This window comes from Sylvia atricapilla, chromosome 3 (assembly GCF_009819655.1).
Source record: "Sylvia atricapilla isolate bSylAtr1 chromosome 3, bSylAtr1.pri, whole genome shotgun sequence".
In the NCBI taxonomy this organism is placed as follows: Eukaryota; Metazoa; Chordata; class Aves; order Passeriformes; family Sylviidae; genus Sylvia; species Sylvia atricapilla.
This window is the reverse complement of record NC_089142.1, coordinates 106,070,867-106,098,442: the sequence shown is the minus strand read 5'-3', so window position 1 is coordinate 106,098,442 and position 27,576 is coordinate 106,070,867. Positions and strand designations below refer to the sequence as shown.

General features: G+C 38.2%; 1 protein-coding gene across 1 annotated transcript; it reads right to left on the bottom strand.

Annotated features, from left to right (window-relative positions):
- On the bottom strand, nucleotides 1-27,576 carry ESF1 (ESF1 nucleolar pre-rRNA processing protein homolog). The gene is made up of 13 exons (XM_066316520.1): nucleotides 26,792-27,576; nucleotides 25,740-26,068; nucleotides 24,879-24,992; nucleotides 24,058-24,158; nucleotides 22,820-22,972; nucleotides 21,296-21,410; nucleotides 20,215-20,353; nucleotides 14,545-14,706; nucleotides 7,525-7,646; nucleotides 6,281-6,371; nucleotides 1,561-1,628; nucleotides 781-927; nucleotides 1-635 (listed from the first exon to the last, which is right to left on the bottom strand). Exons 1-13 carry the CDS (start codon nucleotides 27,468-27,470, stop codon nucleotides 336-338), a joined length of 2,520 nt encoding a protein of 839 aa, XP_066172617.1. The 5' UTR covers nucleotides 27,471-27,576; the 3' UTR covers nucleotides 1-335.

Below are 27,576 nucleotides of genomic sequence, written 5' to 3'. Positions count from 1 at the left end.
TTTATTAAAAGAACTGTCTTTATTATTTATAAATAAACCCATAATTATGATTTTGTGGCCATCTTCAGCACTTCTATGATTTTTAAGAGATGACATGATACAAAACAAACCACCCCCAAACCACCATTTCCTTACATATGTGCAAAACAGTATTTGTTATGGCAAAAGATGAGCAATTGTTACTCTGAACACTTCAAAATTCTCCAACATAGTTAAATGACTTTTCAGGACATTTTAGGTGGACAGGAATTAGAGCAGGCTGCAGTAACTTTAACAGATGTCTCCAGTTAGAAGGGCTGGGATTAAAATAAAGTCTGAGGAAGAACAAAGTTCAGTTATTTGATTTTCTGCTTTTTCCGTGCCTGAAACTCTTGGGTTTTATTTTTGACAGACTTTATTAGCATGGACAGGGCAGGATCTATGGCTTTCTTGGCAACCTCTCCTTTCTTTGCCATCTTGTTCTCCAGGCCCTTGTTTGCCTCTTTAACATCTTGCTCCTTCTCTTCTCTTCGGCGAGCTTTCTCTTCCAGGATCTTTTCTACTGCTTTTGTCTTCTTGAAATTTGGATCTGAAGGATCCAAATTAAACAGGGGAGAAGTAAACATGGCTTGGAATCTTGTATCAGCGACATTTACCTGATGGGAGAAAAGAAACATTTATTTTAGGTAAACTTTTCCCATGACAGGAAAGCTTTTAAGCCCAATAAAACATGAGCTGCTTCAGAAGTCACAGTTCATGAGATTCTTGTCCCAGTCACAAAGTCAAGGAGTAATCAATTACCTGGAAGTCATCTTCTAGCAATTCTTTCTTTTTCATAAGAAGTTTCTTTTTCTTCTTGCTCAAGTTCTGTTGTTCTACAATCTTTTTGTAATTAAAATGTTTTCTGGTGTCATCCTCATCATCCATCATCAGTAGGGCCATTTCAGCCTGTTACAAAATAAGAAAGTCCATGTACACAATGAAAGCTTTCTATGAAAAAATTCAGCATCTCATTAATAAAGCCTGTATGAGTCTACATTTATTTAAATAAGTTGAACTAGGGTCATCAGAGCAGCATTATTTCATCCATAAAAACACTATTTTAACATTTTGAGGTGTAGTATTGGTACAAATTGATTTCCTTCTTATTAGATATAAAATGAAAGCAAATACCCACATTCAATTTTCAAACACAGTAACAATCTATCTCAAAAATGTACACCACAGTTTAGAAATAACTAATGGACACAATTTAATGCTGATATTCATATAGCAAAATAAAAACTAACATCTCTGGATTTAAGTAATTTCTTTAGTTAACTTGTTCTGAGAAGGAATGAAAAGAAAACACAAAATAGCAAATAACTCAATCTTCACAAATGTTTCATACAATACTGATATTAAAAAAAAACCCACCAACTTGGCACTGCCCAACACAAACTTCTTCTGGGTAGTTTTTGTTCCAAAAGCTCTCACTATTAAAATTGTAAAGTTTTATTCTGCTGCCATAGAATAAAACTCACAAACACATACCAAATACTTGCAGAATTCATGCAATGCAACGTTTTTACATCACTTTACCTTCTGTTTTTCAACTTCATCTTCATCTTCTGAGGCACTTTCTACTGATTCTGGCTTCTTCTTTACACCTAAGTGCAAATACAGGGTATGAACACATTTATCCAAGCTTATGCATGAGGGCATAATTTACCTACAGCTAAAACTCCTTAGTAAATCTCATTTTCTTGCAATCAGTATTTAAATGTACAGGACAAAGGCTGTAAAGTTAAGAATAAACAAGAGTTAAAGCAATAAAATTCCACTGAATAGTTTAGTTTAACGAGGCAGCAACATTGAAATGGCATAAATAAGTGACAACGATGGTTTTACTGTATTTTTCACAGAGCAGTAGAGAGAAGCATCACAATAGTGCAGGCAACCCCATGAGATCACAGCACTCCCAGGGTGTTTTCCAGTGGAAATTAAAAGATGATTGACTCTGCTCAGACTGAATGTTGTCCTGAGGAAGCTCCTCTACTCCCTCAGCATTCAGATACACAGTGCTGATTAGACAGACATAATGAACAGTAACAGCATCAGACATTAGTTAAACCTAACTCCTCAGGAAAACAGACCTGTTTATAAATCCTACTAAATCAAATTATTCTCTTTGGAATGCCTGTAGATCTTGATCAAGAAAAAGCAGGAAAAGCAGAAGGTTTCCTGACCTGAATCACACACTCTGACCTGTGAGCTCAGAATGACATTCCCAGGCAATTTACTGCAGTCCACTGGGGGTACTCTGAAGGAAGATATTTGGCTTCATGTTGTTCAGACAGGTTTGTACTCAGACTAGAAATACAGACATGCCAGACACATGTCAAGTCATATCACTAAGGATACTCTGGAAGAGGATGTATTTCTTGAGGAAGGCTTTTTTTCTGCCTGGACTATTCCCTTGACTATTTCTACATGGATTCCAAACTGGTAATGGATTTCCAGAAGAAACAAACCACCACCATGAAAAAATAAACTATCCTGATGCACAATGACATCAGGTCAACAATTAAACTATTGATTTAGTAGTTCCAGAAAATGTGCAGGAAAATCAGATTCAGATATGATATTGTTACCTAAACGACACAATTTAAGTTAATGTGTAGAAGGGAGAAATAAATATCTTCTGTAGGACTTCAACAAGTATTGAACCTTTATCATTCAGAAGTGGCTCAACTACAGAAAAGGAGCACAGAGATACAATTGGAGAAAATTACAGGAGAAGTGAGATCAGTAAATTTCTTTTCTTTCCAAACATTTCCCAAAGGAAAGTCATTCAAGTCACCGTCCTTCCTCTTTCACTCTATGGGGAATCACAGAATTGATCCTTATGCCTTCAGAGTTTTCTGTGGCTGCAGATGGGGCTGAACAAGAAGTTGGTATCAAACTGCATCCTTCTCCATGAAAATAAATAAATTAGTAAACCCTATATTTCTTACTTTGACACTATGCAGCTAATAAAACCAGCCTGGAACCTAAAATCACCCTTGAGACTCAAAAATTTGTATCATACTGGAAATGGTTCTGCTTGAAAATTCACAAATGAGCAATTTTCTGTATTTTAACCATATTCCTGCCACGGTCCCTCTTCCCACACACATTCTGCTAGCCCCACCACACACACTTGTTGCACACTTACAGCAAACTGATTGCATACCCTCAGAGTTTTCCTAGCACTTCATCCCCACTGCCACCTTTTAATCAGATTTGTCCCACCTACAGCAGAAGATACTTGTGAAGCAGAAGAAGTGTGAAGCAGAACCAGCCACCAGCCAGTAGAAAAAGTGTCCAGTTGCTGCTGTAATCCCCACTCAAGCTGCCAAATCAACTCTTTCTCAGCTCAAGAATTTTGTTTGCAACATTAACTTTGTGTATCAACAACCTTCCAGCTGACAGTAAAAGCTTATCAGAACTTTGAGACTTCAGGCACAGAAACTCCAAATCAAAAACTGCTCTCACAAGACCTCTGCCTTAGTCAGAAACTTGAGTCAGTCTCAAAAGCCTTGCAAAGACACACAGTAAATTAATCTTTTAATCTACTTTATCTTTCAAATACAGGTTCTACAACTATACTCTGATTTTGTTGTTTAGCTCTTAGGTCCTTGCACTCGTTCTGCTCCCTTCTGGCTTTAATAAGCCATCAATTCCTACATACATCATGAATTAGATCATGAGAAGGCATCTAATGGTTTGGAACTAATAGGAGTTACAATAATGTGTGAAGAATTCCTCAAAGGGTTCAACAGAAACTATGTTTAATGTGTTCTGAAACTGTTCAGTGATCTCCAAAAGCAGGACCTTGCTCTCATGTTAATAAGCAATTACACTATTAAGCTATTAATTTTTCAACAGCTTAGGCTACAAGAGTTATTCTGTCTCCCTTTTCTAGGACCCCACAGAAGCTGATGCAGTAACAGGGAAACTGGCCAAGCCAAATCCAAGTTTCCCAAGGCTTTTTGAAACAGTATGAGCATCAGTGTAAAACGAAAGTGACATTTTTTTTCCCTTGACAGTATGAAACCAGAGCCAAGCTTCTAAAATGCATCATAAAGGTTCATGTATCTGCAGCATCTGACATTTTAACCTGTGGTACTATTAAAAAGTCACATAAAAACTGTGCAAAGCAAGTACTACCATGAACACCACACAGACAGCTTTTGGGCACAGCAGCCTCAAAGAGTTTGTTCTACCTTGCCTCTCCCAAGTGTAAGAATCACTGCCTGCTTATCAAGAGCAAAGTCACCAGGAACAAAGACATACCTGAGGAACATATGCTTTAGCACACTTCCCATAAATTCCAGTTTTCCTTTCACAGCACTCAGAGCTTTGAGGTCCTTGGTCTAGCAGCTCCTTCCACTCTTGCTTCCCTTCCACTGCCTCAGCCTGACAGAAACCAAACCAAGCTACACAAGACCCATGCATGTTACAGGCAACAAATGAATGCAGCACTACTGCATCCTCAGTTGCTGCACTGGTCCACATGAGTCTGCAAATAAACCCTGTCATATGCTTCTTCAGCATCATCTAAAATAATCTGACAGTCAATTTAAGGGTGAAATTTCAATCTTCCAGGGGAATTGTAGAAGGCTGGTGAAAAATGATGGTCATTTAAGTTGCCTGTACCCTAAATACAAAGTTGGCAGAATTAGAGCCAAGTTCAAAGATGACTGTAATCCGTTTTCCTTCACTGGATAAGCTGTGCTTAAAAGCAACCCCAAGTATGAGACAGAGGCTGTTCTGGGTAAACTTGGTGAAAGCCAAAGTTCTGCTGTGTAATTACCATTAAAATGTAAACTGGCTCACAGCCAGCCACTGAACTGTCTCTTTAGAACTTCTCCAGGGCTTACCACATTCTGGTTTTCTCCTGTATCTCAGTAATTATCAGCAATCTTGAAGACAAAAAGCTTCACTTTCTTAACCTTTATGTGTATTTAACTATCCTCAAAGACTCCACAAACACTCAAGTCTATTTTCCATGTTATGGACAAGGTTTAAAAAAATGCAGATAAGCTCCTTCTCTGCTGAGCCCCTTTAGGACACAACTTCTCACATAATGCAGAAGAAACAATTTTTTCAGAGATTTCAGAGAGAACAGCACACATCATATGAGAGGACCTAGGTATATCTTGCTATTAAAGAAAAACAATTTGGTGGAGGGAATAGTTAGCTTTACAACAAGTTACTTCAACCTACACATGCAGAAAGTATGGCAGAAAACTGCATGACACTTTGGACTCTGGTGGTTCTTTCTAAAACATGGACAGGACTCACTCCAGTGTTCTGTATCTCACATTATTAAGCACAAAATCATCCAGATTTGGGCGTTTAGTTATTTATTTTATCCTAGGATACCTTTTAACATTCAGGAGAGAAACCTGCGCTGGCGCTGGCAAGTATAAAATGACAAGCAACTTACCCTTTTTAAATGGAACTTGGATCTGCACTTCCATGCTCAAAAAACCCCCAACCAAACAACAGACAGGCAATATTAGTAAATCTGTTGCTATCTTTTTTATGCTTGTTTTCTTCTTTTATTTTTATGCTATTTTTCTTCTTTTAGCATACAATAATATGAGCAACCCTTAGGATCTGGCTCCCAGAAGTATGGAACATCAGAAACTTACCTTTATTGGTTTTACTCAGCAAAATCACTCAAAATAAATGTATTGTTACCATGGCAAAAGCTAATTTAAACACCAGAATAAAAAGCTTGCAAAAAAGGTATCCTAGAAATCTAAACTGGGCAAGTTATTTTCTAAAATACTATATTTCACTATTGGGGTTTCTAAGCAGCCAAGAGTACTCCAGTACAAACATCTATCAGCCTGAGAGAAAATGATTTCTTCTCCAAGACAACTTGGTTTATGATGCAAAAACATTTGATGTTTTTGTAATTGACCCAAGCTTCAAAGGCACCCACATATATGTATGGCTGTTCCCATATAAAAATACTTCAAAAGCAATGGAGTTCTTTTCTCTGGAATACTTAGGGGAGCAACTTGTTTTTAACAGCCATCCCCAGAAACTGGATAACTAATGGTCTCTGGTGAAAGCCAAGAGAATATTCCCTATCATTCCATCTATCACAATATCCATAATTTTACAGGAACAGCAATTTTAGGCCCCTACTTCATTTAATTCTGAACATTCTGTCTTTGTGTTTAGTCCAGCCTGAGTTTGTTTTGAAAACTCAGTATTTAACAAAAGAGCAGATTTACTCTAAAAGTTGCCTGTCTTGACTGACCTGTTTTCTCAAATTCTTCGGCAAAATAGGGGTCATTGAGATCAACATCAGGTGGAAGTTCATCTTCACTCTCTTCTCTCTCAGCAGCAGCCTGTAACAAAGCATAAACATTAGTTCAATGAACCTGTAACTACTATTAAAGTTGCATTGGAATGAGATGTTCTGTTAGTAGCTATGGAGATGAAAACTCCATACTGTACATGGAACATCAAAAAAAACAGACCACACTAATAACTGATAGTAAAGACAAATCAACAATTTGAACCTTCTCTCATACATTTGATTAGGCAGATCCCCAAACTGTGATGCATCAGACAAGCATCCCAACACATTACAGGATCAGCACTGTTATGTCCTTACTTTATGTTATATTCCACAGAAGCTATGCCTGGGGACAAACTCGAGTAAGGAAGTTCATCCTGTGCTGCAAATTTCAAAAAGCTGGAGTTTAGATTGAAAAGAACAAATTTTCTTGCTGGTAGTAGTGTGTCATACACCTTGCTCCTTAATTTATCAAACTGGACAAGAATGTGATGCTAGACAAAGTTGCTCTGCTGCACAACAGTGCTGCTTACTCCATTTTGAGCACTTAGCAGCTTACAGAAATTACTCACCAAGTGCCAGTTACAGCTAACTGACATGCACAGAGTAACTCAAGGTGTAGAGTTTACTTGTAGACGTGTAATTCAGCAATGTGAGTTACACTGGGAGTAATTTAAGACTTTAGAGAACCTAGATTCTGCATGCCACAGGCCTTTTTTTTTCCCTCTTGCAATTTGAAATTTGAATAGTTCTTTGCAGCTATTAATTCTTTGCCATTACAGCTTTGGGAAACAAGTCTGTATTATTTTAGTCCCAAAATTTCCAAACCTGCAATTATCACTGTCATAACTTCAAATTGATATGCACAGAGCAGCAAAAAGACTCCTTCTAATGCATTAAAAATGCAAATTAAAGCCAATTATCATTATTATGACTGATTTATCTTTACAGCAGCACAAATAGATAAAAGATGTTTTGTGTAAGCATATGTATGGTCAGCAGTATGCTGAGTATCCTTTTGTTCTGTAGGTTTGATGAAGTACTCTCAGTACTTCCACATGAGTGACCACTGCATATTCTAACATTAAAACAGCACTGCCAGCTGGACAATTTATTTTGTTTATCTGAAAAAAACCATTAACAACAAATAAAGAAAGCAAAGAAACAACAATTGCCCCTCAAATGGCCAATATAAACATTACCTTTTTCTTTTTCTTAAGAAGTCTTTTTTCTTTCTTCTTCTCAAGATATTTTTGCCATGGAGTCAGGTTATCCTTTCCTTCCAACCTGTTTTTGACCATTTCTTCAGCACTTTCTTTGAGACCTAGAAAAAAAGCCATAGTAAATTAAAAAAATGTGATGAATCTGAATTTTTTTAATCAACTGCTTTCTCCTTTGTAAAAGAGCAATCTAGCTTTTCTTCAACAAGTCTGTGGAAACAACATAAATATTGCTTAAAACCCCATCTTTATAAAGATCACTTTACAGGATGTGTTTTTCCAAATAAAACATTCCTTCAGTAAAAACTGCACAAGAGTCAGAAGAAGGGTTTGCTAATGTGGTATCTGATTCCCAACACTCCTGCTGTTCCTCAGAAAGGTCTCTTCTCCAGACATTCAACTCTGCAGTCTACAGATGCCAGAATGAGTAACACTGATGCCTTGGGAAGGCTGACCTGGAACAGAGACTGGAGAATAAAGTAGGGATTTATTGAAAGGCCTCCAGGATCCACCTTGGGCAGGACAGGGCCTGAGCAGGGCTACACCCAGGGTGGACCCAAAATGGTCACAAAAAATGAACGACTGATCACGAGGTCTCACACTTTCATAAGTTTTCAGCCATTTGCATATTGGGGTTAATTGTCCAATTACAGCTTCAGATTATCAAGGCCCATCCTTCTTGTTCTCTCTCTTCAGTCCACTGTAGTTTATGCTTTTGGGCCTGAAAACTTGTGACAATTGTCCTTGGTCCTCAGCAGGAAAAGGATCTGTTTTGTCTCTCCACTCTGTGAAGAGCTGACTGACACTTAATACGAGGCTCAGCACTGCACTCCAAGGCAGCACAGAGCCTGAAAACATGAAAGCTAAAACTTAAGGCATCAACACAATAAAACCAACAGACATACACAGAGCCCTTATGTTTAATGTACCACACTATCATTAGTTAAGATCCTGAATTAGTTTAGATTCTGAATTGCTGAAGCTTTGCCCCTGTGGCAATACCCTGACAAGGCTGCAGGATCTCTGCTGACCACTTGGACTTTTCCTTCTAGAAAAGTACATCCCACAAGTGCAACATGTCTGGCTCTTAATAATTCTGGCCTAACAGGACCAGACAGTTAAGTCTGGACGTGTAAATTACGTTTACGTTGAATTTTGTAATGTAGCACAGACATCCACTGTTTCTATGCCCAGCATTTGCACCTGCACAGACAAGTGTGTCCTAACCTTTAAGCTTTTTGTAAGTAGAACAGAGTGAAGTTTTCTATAAACTTCATCATTAGACTATCCAATGATGTAAAAACATCACCTTAAAAATAAATCCATTAAATAACTGAAGCACTGCCATTTTACATATAGAATACTTAAATCCAGAATATGCATTTCATTTAAAAGCAAAATCAAAGTCTTCTAATTTTGGCAAAAAAATCCATACAAATTAGGAATACCTTTCTAAAATTCATTGCATCACAGAGCACTTGGATGTTATGAGGATGAAAACTGATTTCAGATGTACCTTACAAACTTTCAGCCTGCTCTTCACGAGATGGGCACTTGCAAAAACAAAATTTCATGATCTAAGGAGATGAAGTGATTTTCCTTGCAATGCACTGGAGCACAGTTCAGTGGAAGAAACAGAGTCCACTTCCCTGGTAGGAGGTAACAGCCTGGGCAATGAAGAATTTTTCTCCTACCTCCAATTCCTTGCTTCATTCACTACACGCCTTTTTTTTTTTTTTTTTTAAACTTGTGTAACAAATCAGTCAGGTATCCTACAGGTAACCAAAGTGACTGAATTACCCTGGGAGTCTGTAGGAATCCTCTTTCTGCTTTGCCCTCCAAGCCTGATATTTGTTGTCTCTTCCCCAATCCTACTTCTAGTGGTCTCCCTTCAGCTTCCTCTTCTGCCATGCCAGTTCAGCCCTGACCTGAGCACATCCCACTCTCCCACCCCTCGTTCCAGTTTGATGGCAGAGAAATCATACTCAGACCTCTCCAGATGTCTCAGACTAGATCCCATTTTTTCTCCCCGATTTCTCAGTGGCCAAGTCCCCATTCCTCATGATTCCTTCCAGCTCCCCTCAGGATGGAGGAACTGAAAGCAGGCATCATGGACAGTTCTAGCTGTCCCCAGAAGGGCAGGCAGAACGTTTTTCTGAAAAACTGCAAACACTAATCCCTGGTTTTGTGCTCGTTGATACTGATGAGCTGGTTACAACTTGTCTGAAAGACAAAGTGTGGACAAGATCTAAAATGAGATTAAACCATAGAATCGTAGGAGGAAAAGAGTGGAGCAAAAACAAGATAAAGGATCCTTCTACTACTCTGGAAAGGTGCCAGAATGAACAGTAAATGGCAAACCCTTACAGCCACAAAAACTGGGTACTTAACCAGCAAACAAATCAGAGCCACGATAAAGGAAGGGTTTTGCATAGATTCACTAAAAACATGCCATTAAGAAATTCTCATACAACAAGAACAAATATTTAGTTATCTTCAAAGCCCATGAAAGCAGAGTCATCAGCTTCCTTGAAATTGAACCACTATAACTTTGGCTACTTTGTAGTACTTTTATGGAAAAAATCACTGGTCAGGTAACAACTTTGCAGATTCTCTTTGAAGATAACAAATACAGAATTAAAAAGAACGTATGTCACATCTCCAGCAAAAGAGAGACCCAAAATCTGAAAGGAAGTTACAATATTTCTGATTTATTTGCCTGGAAAATGGAATCATTTGATCCATCTGGCACTGAAGAACTTGGAGGAAAATCCAGCCTTTTCTTGTGGTATTTGGCAGACTCATGAAAGGCATTACAGTTTCTCCACAGATTAGAATGGCTTAGAAACTACTGTCCAGACCACTTCCCGAGCATAAGAGTGTATTTAAGTGGTCAAAAGGATTTTGATTGCAGAAGGGGAAAGGAATTGTCTGCTTTAGGTAGAAATATTAGCTGGCCATAGAAAGGTCTAACTTATATACCCTTATTGATTTTTTTTTTTTTTTTTAGATTTAATGAATCACAAAAGTTTTATTTAATCTTCACAAACATGGGCAAGAAAAGAGAGGAAGAAGGTCATTTATATTAGCATGCAACAAAATCATGCTTCAGCTAAAAGATTAAAGGTGTGGTAAATACTACAGCAAACCTAAACACACTGGTGGGACAGCAAGGGATGAGTGCAGGCCAGAATTTTTACTTCTCCTAACACTCAGTTTTGAAAGTTTATGGAAGTTTAACAGCCTGTCACTGTTATTAGAGGCTAGGAAGAGACATTTCTGTTCTCAGGAACCCTAAACAAGAGAGTTCATCTTGCCTGTAATGCCTCATCAGAAAAATCAAACACCTGCTTGCAGGTAGCTGAAAGGAACAGCAAATAGAAACCCTCTGATCACATTAGAATTTGTCACCCCCAAGGATGAAATATGTTGAGTCAGCCAAGCTTTCCTGAGCAGCAGAACCACCAGAGGTGGTAGCTGTCAGGTGTGAGCCCCCACACAGCTCAGCAAGTGCTGCAGAGCTGAGGCCACCCCAGGCAATGACCCACATGGAGATAAACATTTCACACCAGCATTTCTGTGCTCTACATCCTCTCTGACTGTACAGTTGTGCTTTACTGTGCACTTTGCAGACATCACAGCCTTCTGTTCGACTGCTGAGCAAAACAAATCTGAAATTTTCCTCTAAGCCTAGCTGAATATTTATATCTTGTTCTTCCCAAAGGCAAAGTTTGTAAGTTCAAAGAACCCCTCAAAAAACCTGGCTGAATATGATCAAGAAATGCAGTTGTGGTCTTCTCTCTTTTCACTTTCTAAGGGGACCTTTGGGAGCTGGATAAGGATTCATAGTAATTGTTGCTTCAATCAGATATGATTAAGAAAACAGATGGATGCTTAAATATAACACTGATTTTGTGCCTAGAAGAAACAGACCAAAGAGAGTTGGAACTACATCTAATTTATTTTTGCTGGCACTGTGGTTTATTTAAAACTATTATGATTCAAGAATAACTGAATCATTGACAAAGTATGCTTTCTATAACCATGTGTAAATAACCCTGCCAAAACTCAAAAAATTTGAATTAATTCAAATATCTGCCTTTGAATTGAAAAACTTCCTAGATTTGTTGTAATCCTTCCATGTATTAAACATTTGGGCAGGAAAAAGATTTTGCAATAAGTCAAGCACATTAAGGCAGAACTTGATAATAAAAATATTTCAACAGACATAAGCTAGTTTTGAAAAAAATTAAGGAGTCTTCAGAGATTACAACAAAAACTATTTTTGAATGCCCAGAATGCTCCAACGGAACATAAATGGTTTTGAATTTTAAAAGAGCCCATTTGTTCAAGAAAAAATTAAATAACAACTGATGTTCCTCCCTCCCATAAGAAAGCAAAGCCTCAAGTGTGTATAAACTGCCAAAGCTATAAACTACTGTTCAGCATGGGCTGCCTATGCTCCACCATATAAAAAAAAATATAAAAGAGGTGTGCAGGACCTCTTCTCCAAATGCTGCCTGAAATTCAGTAATGGTAGAATTTTTGACTCAAAAGCAAACTTAAGACACCCATTTTCACTTTTGTGAGTTGTGTTTTGGACAGAACCTTATTGCAGGGGTCAATAGCCACAAGTGGCACTGCTGACCTTGTGGAGGTGAACAGTCTCTAACAAAGGCAAGTGAGCACTTCTATGATTTCCAGAACTTCTGCTCTTCAATAAATCTCTCATTTTTTCAGGGTAAGAAATGTGGAAATGTTAACATACACTGTAAAATCATAGCTGCTAATTTAACATCAAATACTATAAACTTGGCATGTAAAATTCATTGTGCACACATGCACGTTGAACCTAAAATGATATGAACAAACCTGACCCTGTGCATGGACATCCAGCTAAATTTAGACAAAATCAGTCAAATTTTTCAAGGTAAGGGGTTTTTCTTTGGTTGTTTGGGGGTTTTTTACCATCCCACCTTCGAAAGAGATAAGGATATAGCAGAAGTCCAGCAGTCCTACAAGAAGGTGCAGCAAGGAAGGGGTTGGAATAGGTGCTAGTATGTAACAAATCCAATTTTCTAAAGTCAAGTTCTATTGCAAAGAAACAGAGGCCCCATGCATCAGGGAACTGGATTTCATCTCTACTACAGTTAATACTCCATTGCTCCTAAATGTTAATGCAATTTACTCTTAGCATGCAAGGTACAGTCTTAAGGACAGCTTCCTAGAAAACTTCTTGCTCTCTAAGGGCAAGCAAGGCTAAAGACTTTCCTTTGGTAGCCCTTAAAACAACTTTCCATCTCCTGAAATGAATGGTTTGCTCTAGGTTCCTGACTATCTTACCATATTGAGTTGCTCAAACTTTTTTTAAATTTACAGGACTTCTTTCATACAATTTGCAAAATTCTTCGAAAACCAGAATGCATAATAAACAAAGCCACCCTCCAAATGTTCAAAACCAACACAAAAAATAGTTGCTTTAACAACACCTAAATACAAATGCATATAAATACAAAACACAGTCCTAGCAACAATTGATTCACCTGTGGTTTCCACCCTCACTCTCAAAGGTGGCAAAAACAAATCTCTGTGGAGGTGTAATAAAGCTACTTATGTATGAAAACTCCTCGGCCTTGAATGCTCAGTGATACAATGGATTAACTACTGAGGGAGCAACTTTGTGAATGCAAGCACTGACACACTGTGGACAGATGGGGTATATAAAAGCATGCTTGAAAGCACACAACCATTTTTAATGCCTGTGTATCCTTTTGAATACAGGTCTGATGAAGAAACAGGAATGGAATTGCTCTGTTCACTTCAGTCCATTTCAGTGAACCGTTACAGACCAGAATATTTCAAACCAAGCAGAACTTCTATTCAGCAGAAGTTACTTGAGTGAACTCAGAATAATATTTGTATAAATCCCATCATTAGCTATGCATTCCTAGCTAGGACTAACCCATCAGCAGTGAAGGGCCTGGATTCTGGTAAGTGTCTGGCCTTACAACATGCAGTAACAGAACGGGGCTGTGTCCTGCCATAGGCTGCAGTCCCCAGACCTGCTGCACCTTGCTGCTCCCAGAAGGGAATCTTCATGCTTCCCCAGTCTTTCAGCTGCACATTTAACCCCCTGAATACTTGCCTACCTGACATGCTAACTCAGTGGAAAAGATCCAGGTATTTCCTTTTCCAAAGTAGTTCTGTTACTTTAGCAAACAAAATTAGGTTTGCAAAGAGTGCCAGGGCAGGTAGAGGCAGTAAGAATGAGCTCTGGCCCAGAATCAACGTGATGCCACTCTGCAAACCTCTCCCTTCATGGATGTAGTGAGCTGTTAAACTGGCTCATTAGACCTCAGGGAAAGCATTCAGTCTGAGTGGCTTTCTGTCACAAAGAAAAAAGAGAGCTAGACATAGGGGTTTGGCTCTCTGGATGAGTTCTGCTGGGATGCTGTACGGTGAAGTTACCTTTCACTGATTTCCAGATGTCAATCTGGATTCACTGCTCCCCAACCATTCCCGGTACCTTGCTTTCACCCAGAGCAGTTGCACTGGAAAAATCAGATTTCTCCCTCTTTGCTCCCCCAAATCTTTAGCATTATGCAAGCAACATTTCCAAACCACTCTCCTCTAATTATAGACTGTGTTTCCAAATCATACTGTTTTTCATTTTTAAAGGTGTAAGTATGTTTTATGGCTCTATAGCAAACACATGAATTCTACTTTTTAAAAGTCTATAAAGTGATAATTGAAAAAGCAAGTACAAAAAATCCTGGCAAAAAAAAAATCTATAAAGAGAAACTTACAGCTGAGGAACTGAGTTCTGGCATGCTATTTCTTCTCTTTCCCTCACTGTAAACAATCTGGATTTCAATTTACAGGGGAAAAAAAAAAAGGGGTTGTTTCTCCTACTACAAATTCAGCACCTTGCACTATATCCCTGTCAGCAAACCAATACTGCATATCTGCCAAGGCAGGAAAAGAAAAAAAAAAACACCGTACCTGGAACCCATTTAATCTCCATTCCTATATCCTTTTCCTCCTGTTTTTTCTCTTTTTCTTGGATACTTTGCAAAAGTTCTCTGTACTTGGCAATTTGCTCTTCATCATCTTTTTGGCTTTTCCTCGGTTTGTCATCTTCCATTTCATGAGCTTCATCACCATCTAGGAGGAGAGAGCAAAGTTATCACAGCGAGCCTCAAGAAAGTGAGCAACTGAAGCTAGTCTTTAGCAAATAGATCTAAGAAAACACATTATGTCCAGAAGATAATACAAAATATTTTCACCTATTATTACCCCACAGAGTAGCCAGTTTAAGAATTCCCTTGTTTAGATGAAATGAAAGTAGTACCTGAAAAAACAAAAGACAATTCGTCCAGTAAAGGAAATCACTGACTGGACTCAGCATCCTTCACTGCATTTTAAAATTATTAGTTTTAAAGTCCCTTCCAGCAGAGTAGAACTTAAATCTCCAAAACCAGCCCTTCCGGCCCTTTGTGTAGATGGGCATTCCATGTGCTAATTTCCAGTCAATTGGGACCTCCCTGATTATCCAGGACTGCTGAAAAATGGTGGCAAGTGGAGTGTATGGTATCTGCCAGCTCCCTCAGGACCCATCTTGGGTGGATCCCATCTGTCCCCACACACTGGTGTGTCTCTCAGTGCTGCAGCAGGTCACTGACCATTTCCCTTTGGATTAAGGGTGCTCATTTCTGCTCCCTGTTCCTGTCTCCCAGCTCAGGTACCCACAGACCTGGCATTACTACTAAGACTGAGGCAGAGGAAGCATTACATACTGCAGTCTTTTCCTCATTGCCTGTCACAGTGCTCCCCTCTACATCCAGTAAAGGATAGAGATCCTCCTTGGCTCTCCTCTTATTGCAAATATATTTATAGAGACAATTTTTGTCTTTCATGGCAGTAACCAGGTTGTGTGACCAGCTTGGCTGTGACCCTTCTAATTTTCTCCCTGCATAACTCCCAACACCCTCACAGTCCCCCTGAATTCCCTGCCCCTTCTTCCAAAAGTCCATAAACCTCCTTTCTTTCCTAAGCTGCAGCCAAAGCTCTCTGTTCAGCCAGGCTGGGCTCATTCCCTGCATGGCACATGGAGACAAGTCAGCTGCAGCTGCTTTTCCACTTTCCTCAGCAGAAGCTGAGATCTAAGAGGGAAGCATCTGCTCATCCAGAAAGCAAAAGGCAACTCTGTTTTGAAGACAAGTAGAAAAAGAAGACATTTAGTTGTTCCTTCTTCCTAGTGTCCTGAGAAAGAAGAAGCTGTACTAAATGGGAACTGAAAAATCCTTAAGCTAAAAGAGGATCCCTAGAACCTGGATAGGCAAGAGGATAACAGTTTGTATTTATTACTTGTTTTGCTAGGATAAATTGAAGAGGCAATGCATATTGTCATTCTTTCTCAATTAGATAGAACTAGTATTTCTTCTGTCAAAACTTAACAGTTTTAAAACAAATGTTTAATATCGCCTTCAAAAGAACTGTAGGAGCTTCTAATTCTGTAAGCAAATAAAGCACATTTGACAACAGCTGCAAGAAAGGAAAGTGAGCTGAGTATGTTCTCAAAGTTTGTTCAGAGTTCAAATAACCTTGTCAGTGGCTTTCAAGTATCATGCTGTATTGCACAACATCAGGAACCACTTTCTGATGGATATTAAGGCAGCAATGCTTTCTGCCAACAGCTTGTTCAAAGGCTTTTTGAACAAAACACACAAACCAAAAAGTTCTGGGGCATTAACCACTGCACTGCAAGAGAAATACAATCAACCTGGGAAGGAGGAAAAGGCAAAAAAACCTGATGAAATTTAGAGTATAAAGTACAAGTATACTCTTATTGTTTTCCAAAGAAAGTAGCAATAGAAGGGCTAAAAGATTTTAAAAGAAGAAAGTTCAAATCATGAGGCTGGTCAGAAACATTCTAATAAAACAACTTGTTTTTAAAAGATGACATTAATACAAAATATAACCAAATGCAGAGGTTCAGTATATTAAATAGGTGACTGGCAGCTGAGTTAGCTGAGATCACATTCTTGTAATCACAGCATTGTGAAGAGATCCTGTTCTTAGTTTAAGAAGATTATCTTGCAATAGTTGAGTAGATGAATCCTTTTTAAAAAAAACCTCAGCCTTAGAAACTGAAGACAGTGGAAAACTTGTAGCAGATATAACATCTGACAAGAGGTCTACTGAAAGATTATTTTTTTTAAAGATGAGGGGGGAATTTTCTTTCTGTCATGTAATGGCAAAGCAGAAAACTCAGCTACCGGCTTGGATGCTGATGGCCATACCATCAAAATTGCCCTAAATGTCTCAATTCTATCCAGGGTAGATATTGAAATTTAGACAGATAAAAAATAAACCCCAAAATACATACAATGCATGTAGATGCACAGAGTTAAAACTAAAAAGCTTCATGCTCCAGTGTTCAAGAATCCAGTCTGAGGTAAAGGCTTTTGCACTGCACTACAGCATGCTATGAAAAATAAAATGTGTTGATGTCAGTCTTGAGGCAGAAAATAATGTCAAAGGAAACACTGGGGCTTAACCCCATTTTCCCCACATTCTAAGCACTTCCTGAACAGGGAGTTGTGCAAGTCCCATTAAATCATCCCAATGATAATTAAAACCTGGAAAAATGTAGACTACAAAACGAAGTTTATTCAAAGCCTATCAGAGTTTATGCCTTTTTGCAAGATTTTTCAGGGAAAAAAGATACTCGAAGAAGAGAATGCAAAGAGACAGATAACAGTAAGTGAATGGTAAACATTGAATCATAGCATTTTCTTAGATTTTTTGCATTTTCCTTCAGGTCTGTGTAGTCCAACCACTGAGGCGTGTGCACTGGGTCTAGCTTTTAAACCTTCTCTCGCAAACCAGGTGAATTTTGTAGGTGCAGCTTTCCACGCACCTTTAATTACAAAGCAAACCCAAAAGTTCCTGCAAACTTGCTTTAGAAAAGTATCCAGGACCTGCATCGGTTGTATCACATTTCTGACACTTCACAGAAAGAAAATAATCAGGTTGTGTGGTATTTGTATTCTGAAATTCCCATGAAATTCCATCCAGGCTTGGCCAACTCATAAACTGCTAAACCCTCTTGCTGCTTCTTTACAGAGCCAATAATAAATAACTGCATGTTCTACTTCTGTCACCCCCCATTTCTTGGCCTTCTGAAATAGCTTTAGCAAATATAAACACATGTGGATGCTGTTCATTTTTAAGAGAAAAAGGCTGTACCATTACCTAATAAAATGCTTTATATGCATTTAAATTTCTATATGTAGTCATTGGTTATTGCACCAAATAGATTTCAGAACTGTAAAAAGATTTAACAACTAGTCTGATTCTATTTAACCTTAATCATTGAATATAAGGTTTAGCAGCATCATTTAAACAAAAACTCCTCCCTCCCAACCACTACATTTTCCTTCTCTGCACTTGTGCACCTCTGGCATCGGGGCAGCAGCAAAAAACAAAAGACAAAAAGGCAACAAAAGACAAAAAGGCAACAAAAGACAAAAAGGCAACAAAAGACAAAAAGGCAACAAAAGACAAAAAGGCAACAAAAGACAAAAAGGCTTTGTGGAGTCTTGTATTGGAAGTGAAATACCACAGGAGACTGGGCTTCCTGCTCAGATTCCTACTGAGGAGAAAAGGGATCTACATGGAGCTCCCTCCAATCCTGGTGGTGTTCAGAGTCTGGAAAACTCTTAGGTTTGACTCTTAGGTTAAACTCCTTTGTGGAGTCACAACTTGGACCCAATGATTCCCATGGGTCCCTTCCAACTCAGGATATTCCATCTTGATCAGGACCAGCTAATTAAAAAAGTCCCATGAAAGTATTTTATGATATAGACTGTTTCAGTATTTGTGTGCTGTGCAAAGCAGAACAGCAGAAAAGATGTTGCTCTTGTAAAGATTAAAAAGAAAACAGATTAAAAGCTTAGACATAAACCCCCTAATGCTTAATTTGAAGCATATTTAAAATGCCATACACTAAGTCACTGGTCCTCATTGTCAAAATAGCAATTATGGGCTAGATTTGATGAATGCCACTTCCTAACTGGGAGAAATGTACCCAAGAAACAAAAAAGTCAGAAGCAATGTAAAGGAGAAATTCTGTGCTATGAACCACAACATTCCAGGTCACTGAAATCCTTGATCTTACAGAACTGTTGTTGAACAGTAATACTAACATTCATGATGCACATATTTTAAGTTGAAAAATTCCATGAAAAAAAGTATTAGAACAGGCCAACAAAAAGCTGTTTATAAATAAAACATTTTTAGTAAGTTTGAAAAGTATGAATAGAAGTCCAGGACATTTTTTCCTCCTTATCATTCGATTCAAGCAGCTGACATTGATTTTTCTCATTTGTCCATAGCACCACGTAATTCTGCTGGATGGAACCCTGACAGATGGAATCCTGTTTTGTATCACATCACTGAATGGATAAAATGTCAGGAACACTTTAAAGACATGACAACATAATTCCTCTATTAGTAACTTACTTTTCAAAACATCATTTGAATCCAGACATTTCCAGGTTTAAAATTTATTAGTGTGATAAGATTATTTAAGGTCATTTTTTTTTCCTTCCCAGCCATAGAATTTTACTCTTTAAAATTCCTGAAGTGCTGTTCCCATGAATATTTGCTTTCATCACCAGCCTACCACAGCTAAGGTAGCCTTGTACATGAGAGAAGATGGAAATGCTTTATTCTGGATCCCAGGCTGTCCTTGACAGACTTCACTAAGAGAAGCTAAAGCTCACCACGGTGCACTTTGTGAGTGCTGCCAAGACAATGCCAAGATGAGTTTGCTGCCACAAGATTTCCCAACTCTATAAGCAGAAGAAGATTCTGTAATGTTTTTTTGCAAGCTCATCTCTGATTGAAGCAACCTGCTTTAATGCAATACAAATCAATTTTAACATCTGTTTGAAAAACCTAATTAAGGCTTAATGAAATTTTATTTGCCTTGTAAGCGAGGCTGTATCTATTATTAAGAGCAGGATGAATTTTAGAATGAAAACAAGCAGTTTGAATTGGGAATTTAAACATTGCTGCACCATATACAGAAGACTCATGTACCTTACAAAGTTAGATTAAATTCTCTTTATATTCTTAAGAAATATGTTAATCAAAAAGCATTTGAAAGATTCCTGTTCATTTAGTCATTATCCACCTTGCATTTCAAACTAGGATTTTTCCTCTGAAAAGGAAACACTTCCAGTTCTGTGGACCTATAATTTATCTCAGGAATGAACAGATTAAAAGCAGATACTGCCAAACTTGACAAACAGATGTCAAGATACTGTAAAAAAGAAAAAAAATAGAGTAGGGGAAGAAATAAAATGCAAGAAAATTATTTTCCACTCAGAAATTCAGCTATTCAGAAAGCAGCTACTGTAGTCCAGTGGAAAGTGTCCCTGCCAATGGCAGGGGGTTGGGGCTAGATGGTCTTTAGTGTCCCAGTCTGAACCATTTAGTGATTCTGCTCAGGGGCACAATCATTATACAACAGATATAATATTGTCCTTGCAAAAGATGACATTCAAAACATTTTCTATAGATTTGACATTGAAATACTTAAATAATTTGTATTCAAAACCTTGCAGGTAATGACTTTGGGTGCAACTTTTATTCCCACAGTACCTTGCTGCTGTTCCTCTTCTTCTTCACTTGATGAAGCCAAATAAGCTTGAAAATCCATGTCCAGAAGCTCCTCTTTGTTAAAAGTTCTGCTGAGCGATGTCACTCGCTCATGATCTGTCTCATCCCAGGTGATATCTACCTTAAAAGTAAGAATGTCACTTGTAGAAGCCGGAACATTAAAACTAAACACTAACACTGTCTTCTAAGGGAAAATTATTTTCTATTTCCATTCACTCTAAACCTGTTAGCAATGCTCTCTATAGTAACTGACTATAATAACCATTTGGTAACATGAATTTAATTATAACATTTTGGAATTTATTCTACAGTCAGTTTCAATGAGTTTGAGCTGCAAGAAGACCTGGAGGAATCTCCTCATGCACTGAATGGTTCTGTAACAGCAGGTCCCACAACAAAAAAGCTCTGTAAGCCAAATTCCCTTTGTGGCACCAGATTCTGGTGTTGAAGCAGCCACCAGCCCCTCTTTTTTCCTCTTCCAGCAGCCATGCACTGCTGGAATCACAGAGGGATTGCAGCGGAGACAATGGAAGTGTTTGCACAACTGCACCCTCAATAGATCTGGCTGAAAATTCATTCAGCACAAAGTGCTTCTTTCTCAACTAATCACTTCTCCAATCTGCTTCACTTCATGGCCACATGGAAATTTTGGCTGTCAGTAGGAAAGAGTAGGAATGGATTGCTACAAGCAACTGTTGAAGCCTGGCATTACTACTACCAGAAAAGCTCTTACTGATTTATACACTAACATCCATTTTAGGCAAATTAAAATATTTAACTGCAAATAACAAAGTAATTTCACGTGCAGCTTGTCACAGAGATAAAATGAGGTCAGAATTCAGTATTTAATTTGCAACAGAGAAACCCAATCTCCTTTAAAATCTAAACCAGGGTCGCAACTTGTAGGTCCCTTGGCATGCTTAAATCTTTTAATATGTTTGATGTCTTTATTTTGAAATGATGGAGATAATCAGGAATCTTTCCCCCAGGACGTATATCATTGATGAGCTGACAGCAGAACAAAACAAATAAGAAAAACATTGCAAAAACACTGTAAAGATACCTTTGATGTTCCCATAGCAGCAGATGTGAAGTACTTGGGCTTATAAGCAGCTATGTTCACTTCTGAGGCTACATCTTTTGGCTTATCATCAAATGTAACATTATCTGGAATAAATCTGAAGGGCAAATAAAACATGTTACTCTTCAAATACACTGGGAGACTGCACAGTATAAACAGTCTAAGCTTTCACGAGTACAGTACATCAGCATGAAAGAATTAGCTAAAATAAAAAAGGGGGAAGCCTGAAAAGGGAACAAAAGAAATGCACAAGAACTCCACACATGTAAGATTCATTGCTTGGCTTCTGCAGATCTGTTCCACAGGTTTTCAGGGTATAACAATACCCTGTTTGGGAAGTATTTCAATTTTCAGCCTGGTATAAACAGGGTCACGGGTGGGGTTTTTTGGGGTGGTTTTTTTTGTTTTACGAACCGTCTCTTCAGAAAGCTTAATATTAAAAATTCAAAAGGAAAAAGTGAATAAAATTGGATTTGGAAATAGATAAATAAGAAATTCTAAACCTTTTAGGAAAATCTGGTACATCTTGCAAATTACAATTAGTAAGGAAAAAAAGTTAAAAATACCAAAGTCATGAGTAACAATTGAAGAATTTAATTAAAAAAAAATCTTGGTATACTACATGAGAAATTACTTGTGACTTTTTTAAAATCTTTGCAAATGTAATCTGATAAATAGCATTCAACATTAAAATGTAACAAAGCAGATTAGGAAAATCATTGCAGAATTTCAAACAGCTATATTTGTCATAAAACATTATCACTGTTTAAAATGATGAAAAGTTACACACACGTTCCCTTAGCAAAGATGTGTTTTTCAAAATGGTTCAAAGCAAATTAACTGAATTCCTCTAGAAAACGATTCAAAGCAAAAAACCCCTTAACTTTCACTGACTTCCAAGAGTGTCCCCAGCAGACAAACAGGGCTTTTGTCACAACTCATGATTCAGTTACTTTTCTGCTTAGAATGAAAGGGGTTTTATTGCAACAAAAAGAAATACTAATAATAAACCAAACCATAATTTAAAATCCTTTCTTCCCTAAACATGACTTTTGAAATATCAGAGCATCCAGCAGCTCATTCACAAGGACTAACATATCTTTGGCAGCTTCATGACAACAGCAATAATCTTGCCCTGTGGTAAGGAATGACAAAAAAGACCCACTTCTAGATCCTTGGGGAGAGAAAAAGAAAAAAGTTTCATTTTCTGAATCCCATCAGTTTACTTAATTGTACCAAAAACTTGAAGATGTAATCAGAACTTTTTATCTGAAAACAGACTCTCTATGAAGAGATCCTCTTGAACTTCCATTATTACAATAAAAATGGTCAAAAAGAATAAAGAAGAACCAAGGGGAAAGCTAATAACTCACTGGATGCCCAATTTATCTTCATAGCTTGTTTTGGTTACAGAATAAAGTGATACAGTTTACTCCAAATTGTTATAAACTGCCTTTCATTCACCCTCCCTGGCCCAACCTGCAAAAATATCACCAGTGGAGTTACCTGAGGTCTATGAAAGAACAGCTACTTTCAAATTCCAGTCCATCACACTCCTCATAAATTTTATTGGCTGTTTCAGGAGAATCACATTCTACCACTGCATAGAAGTATTTCAGTCGCTTGAACTGGTATTCCCGCAGTTTTTCCCTATAAATCCTGCAAAAGTGGAGAAAAGACCAGGCAGGTGAGCTGCTTTAACACCTCTTTATTCACAAAATCTTCTAATTCAAACTCATTCAAAACACATGCTCATCAACCACTCTCCTAATCTTCTAAGATTAGATGTCAAACAACACAAAGTTCCACCAGCATTGAGTTTTCTTCAAGTAAAAAGCCTATTTCAGACAGTTTTATTACGTGTAAAATCTCTACACGACTCCATTGAAAGGTCACAGGGATGAGGTTGTGAATCTGTGGGGCACAGGTATCACTGAGGTACCTCTGGATTTCTGTGTGTTGGATTCCAGATGCTCTCAAGCCCACTGAGTGGCAAATTCAAGACTTCAGGATGCATCCTGATGACCTCAGAATGTGCTCTACATCCACCCTGCACTCCCCTGATGCACTAGAGAACGTATCCAAAGGGATCTGCCCTTATTTTAGAAGTTTCTAGATTTTCTAAATACAGGCCAGTCCAGCAAGATGCATTATACAAATATGGCCCCAATCAGGCTGCCAAACATCTGGAAATTCTGGGAAAATAATTCTGGCAAAACCTTGAAAGAAAGTTTATAAAAGGTACAAAAGATATGCCTGAAGAAGCCAAGACAATGGCAGGACTGAAGAGCTGAGCATAGGAGGCCAGAGCTGTTGCTGGTGGCACTCAGGAAATCTCAGTCTGGGATTTCTTGGACTAAGGCCCCTGTTGATTCCCAGGTAAGAATGTTGACAGTGAGCACTAAAAGGAGTTTAGTGCACAAATGGCATTTGTAGAGGAGAAATGCTGTTTTTTAAGCTACCCACATATTTGTTCCATTGATTATTCCAATGAGATACATCATAAAATGCTGAACTCACATCAACAAGCAAATCTTTTCAAGTTTCATTATAATGCATTTATTAAATGCACTGATAATGAACCAGTGCTTGTTGTAAAACAACCTCTCAATAAAAGCTAAAAAATTAAGATGCCCACAGGACACTTCCACATATGAACTCCTGGAAACAGGAGTTGATTGGGATTTCCACTAAGAATTAAACATATTATAGCTCTCATTTGAAGACACAATTAAAATTAATACCCATCATCCTCTGTGGTATTCTCTGGAAGATCAAACAGTTCCACAGGTCCTTTTTGTTCTTCCTCTTTCAATCTCTCTTTCCCAAACTCTGAAGGATAAATCTACAAACACAACAACACAAAATTAGATTTTTAACTGTAGTGTAATGTACACTAGCTATGGAAAAAAAAAATCTCCAGGCATTTACACTTTACAGTTTTTAAGATCAGTAAAGGGATCAATTCCATACACTTTAATACCTTCCTAACTTTAATGTATGGAAAAGACAGTAAAATAACCAAACTCCCTGCTAGGAATTTTGAAGCAGATGAAAAACAACAGGAGAACCATGACTTTGTTCATTGTACTGTGGCCCTCTTCAGAAAGAGGCATCTGAATAAAATTTCTTAGAGAGCTGAGGCAGACACAGATAATGGAAATGTATAACTTAATTGGCTAGAATACAACCAATTTATTAGTAAGGTCTAAGGTTGGGTCTTAGGTCTAAGGTTGGGTTACCTGCCATACAGATCACTAAATATCAAACTGAATATTAATCAATGAAATGTAGTCTCTTCCTACTACATCTGAGAACATCAGTAGTAGACTCAGAAAGCCAGCACTGAGAGCAAACCTCATAGACATGAGAAGTCAATGGCTTTGTTATCTAACTCTGCCAAATACATGCCTGTTACACCAAGTTAAATGGCAACACAGTTTCTCTTTAAACACGTGAATATTTCTTTTGGTTCTCCAAAGCACTGTCTTACTTCTTATTTTAGAGTCTATTTTTTTTTAACAGTGAAAGCCAGCACTCCTTTCAGAAACCAGGAATTTCTTACCTTAACAGAAAACACTGTTCCTCCTTTGGGTGTGAAAGAATTAAATAGAGCCAGCAAATCCTTAGCCTTCAGCCTATCCCAATCCATATTACAAACTGCCAATCTACTTGTAATCTGAAAGAGAAGAACATAAGATTTGTGGGTTTAATTGTTGACTGTTGTGGGGAGTACACAATCCTCTAGGAGAACTCAGTGGTAAAAATCAAAGACAGCAATAAACTTTGCTGAAAAGCAGCATTATCATCATGACTTTTTATCACTTGAACTAGCAAAGATGAGAAGCAGCAAATACCAGAGCACATAAAAAGGACATAAATAGTGAAGCACCACAGAATGGATTGCACCAATCACAAATTCAGAACTGCAGCAACAACATAATCACTTAGGATTTTGTTATCAAACACTGATAATCTCAGGAGTCTCACTATTGTGACAGCACTAGAGTACTGTGATTTCTTACACACTGGTTGTGCTAGTTGTAAAGTCCTAATTCATTGTCTCATTTCTTAAAGTGTAAGTTAAATAACTAAATTGTTGAAAAGTGAAAAAAATCAGTAATGAACAAAAGCAGTACTGTTTAAATTCTGGAATTTCTGAAAGGCTCAATTTTGTTCATCCTTTCACCTGTAGACAGCTTCTCCATAGGTAAAGGTAAGTGTGCTTAGGGAAAGAGGAGATACCAGCGAAAACTGCAAGTCTCTCACTGTCACACAACTTCACCATCACTTCCATTCTGTCACTAAAAAGCCTGAAAAACCTTTATGAAAAATACTGCCATGAACATACATGATGGTCTGTAATGAACTCATAACATTTCTGAGTTTGTCATGCAGCAACTTTTCACATGCAGAGCATTGTTACCTCATCTCCACGAGGGGCATCTTTATCCAGCTCACGCCACGAGTGCTCGATCTCTGGCTCCTTTGGAAACAGCTCATTTAAATCCTCATCATCCTCTGAGCTGGTCTCAATGTTCCCTATGCCTCTGGCTAGATCAGGCCCACTATCACTTTCTTCATCATCTTCTGAAGCACTGTCATCTTCACCCGTTTCCCCATCATCTTCTGGCTCCTCTTCCTCGCCTGTCTCCCTACCATCTTCTGATTCCTCTGATTCCGATTCCGCATCCTCACTTGCAGAGGTTTCCTCCTCTGACTGGCTTCTACGTTTTACATTTTGCTCACAGATGTCTGAGCACAGAAGGATAAACATTAGATACATTTTAATGTTAGCATTGCACATGACCCTTTACAAAAAGGAAAACTTCAGGGCTTTTTCATACCTATTTACAGGACTCCTGAAAGTCATAATGATGCAGGAGCAAACAACAGAAAACATTAGCATTGTCTCTTTTGTTTGTCTGGTCTTATGTAATTTAATTCCTCTTTAGGTCCAAAATTGTGTTATCAATCTCAACTGTAATTAAGTATTATGCTATTTTATTTATATTACAGAACCCACAGGTAGAAATCTATTTAATAATGGAGGCTATACACATGCACAAGCAATCTAAATAAAGTTTTGCTCTTTCTAATCCCCTCTAAAATGAATGGCTCAATGCTGCCATGTCTACAATTTCAGTCCACAAGTTGTGATATGGACTGTGAGTACCAAGCCTTCCTGGTATCAGTTCATGTATCCACTGTTCAGTTCCATAAATACAGCAGGGTACATGCTGTAAATTTTACCAACAATTTCAGTGCCAGCAATTAAAAGGACAGGGATGTTCACAATCTTACTGAAGAATCAGAACTGATTCTGTACAGAGCTAACCAACTCCAATCCTTCAGCAGGACTGATCTGAGTCAGTCAGCTATTTTATAACTGATCTTGCAAAACATCTTCTATGGATAAAACAAAAGCCTCAACATCCTAATAAACACAGCTGAATTCTTGGTATTTGAACTACTAACCTGATTCTTTTATTTTCCCTCCTAGGGACTGGTCCCTCCTGGGAGCTTTGACTGACTTAGCAGCACTTGCTTGTGAAGTCTTTTCCTTGTTTTGAATTGAAATGGATCTTCCCTCTGACACACGTTCTTGCTTGTTTTTCCCTTTGGGTAAAAGGCCCTTGTTTCCCCGAGAGTGATCAACTTCCACTGCAGGTTTTTCTGAGTCCTCTTTCAAGCTGAGCTTAGATTTACTTTTCTGTCCATCTTTTTTAAGGTCATTTAGTTTAGTCACTGCTTCACATGTTTGGTCCACCTCCTGTTGGCTTTTTTTGCTCTCCTCCTTTGGGAGGCCACCAGCAGAATCTGCTTCTCCTTTACCTTTAGCTTTCTTTTTCTTCTTTTTCTTCACCTCTTTACTCTCACTCTCCGAAAGGTCAGAGTCAGATTCTGACAAGGCATAAAACTTCCTGAGGTTCTCTGAAGAGGTGTAGTTAACAGGACGACCTCTTTTATCCACCGTGTAGGTCAGCTTGAACTTCTTGTCGTGGAACATGGCTCGGAAGCGTTTGTCAATCTTGACTTTGCGCTCCTTCTCGGGCATCTCCCAAAACCTGGGGTCCCTGGTGATGCGGCTGAACCGCCCATCGCTCAGGATCTCCTCCTGGGATGACATTTTTGGTGCCACTGAAGACTTGGACATCTACGATAAGGGGAAAAAAAAACCCAACAAATATTTCTGATTAAAAAAAAAACAAACCAGCAACTTGACGAAATTAACATAGATTTAGATACATAACTGGAAAAAA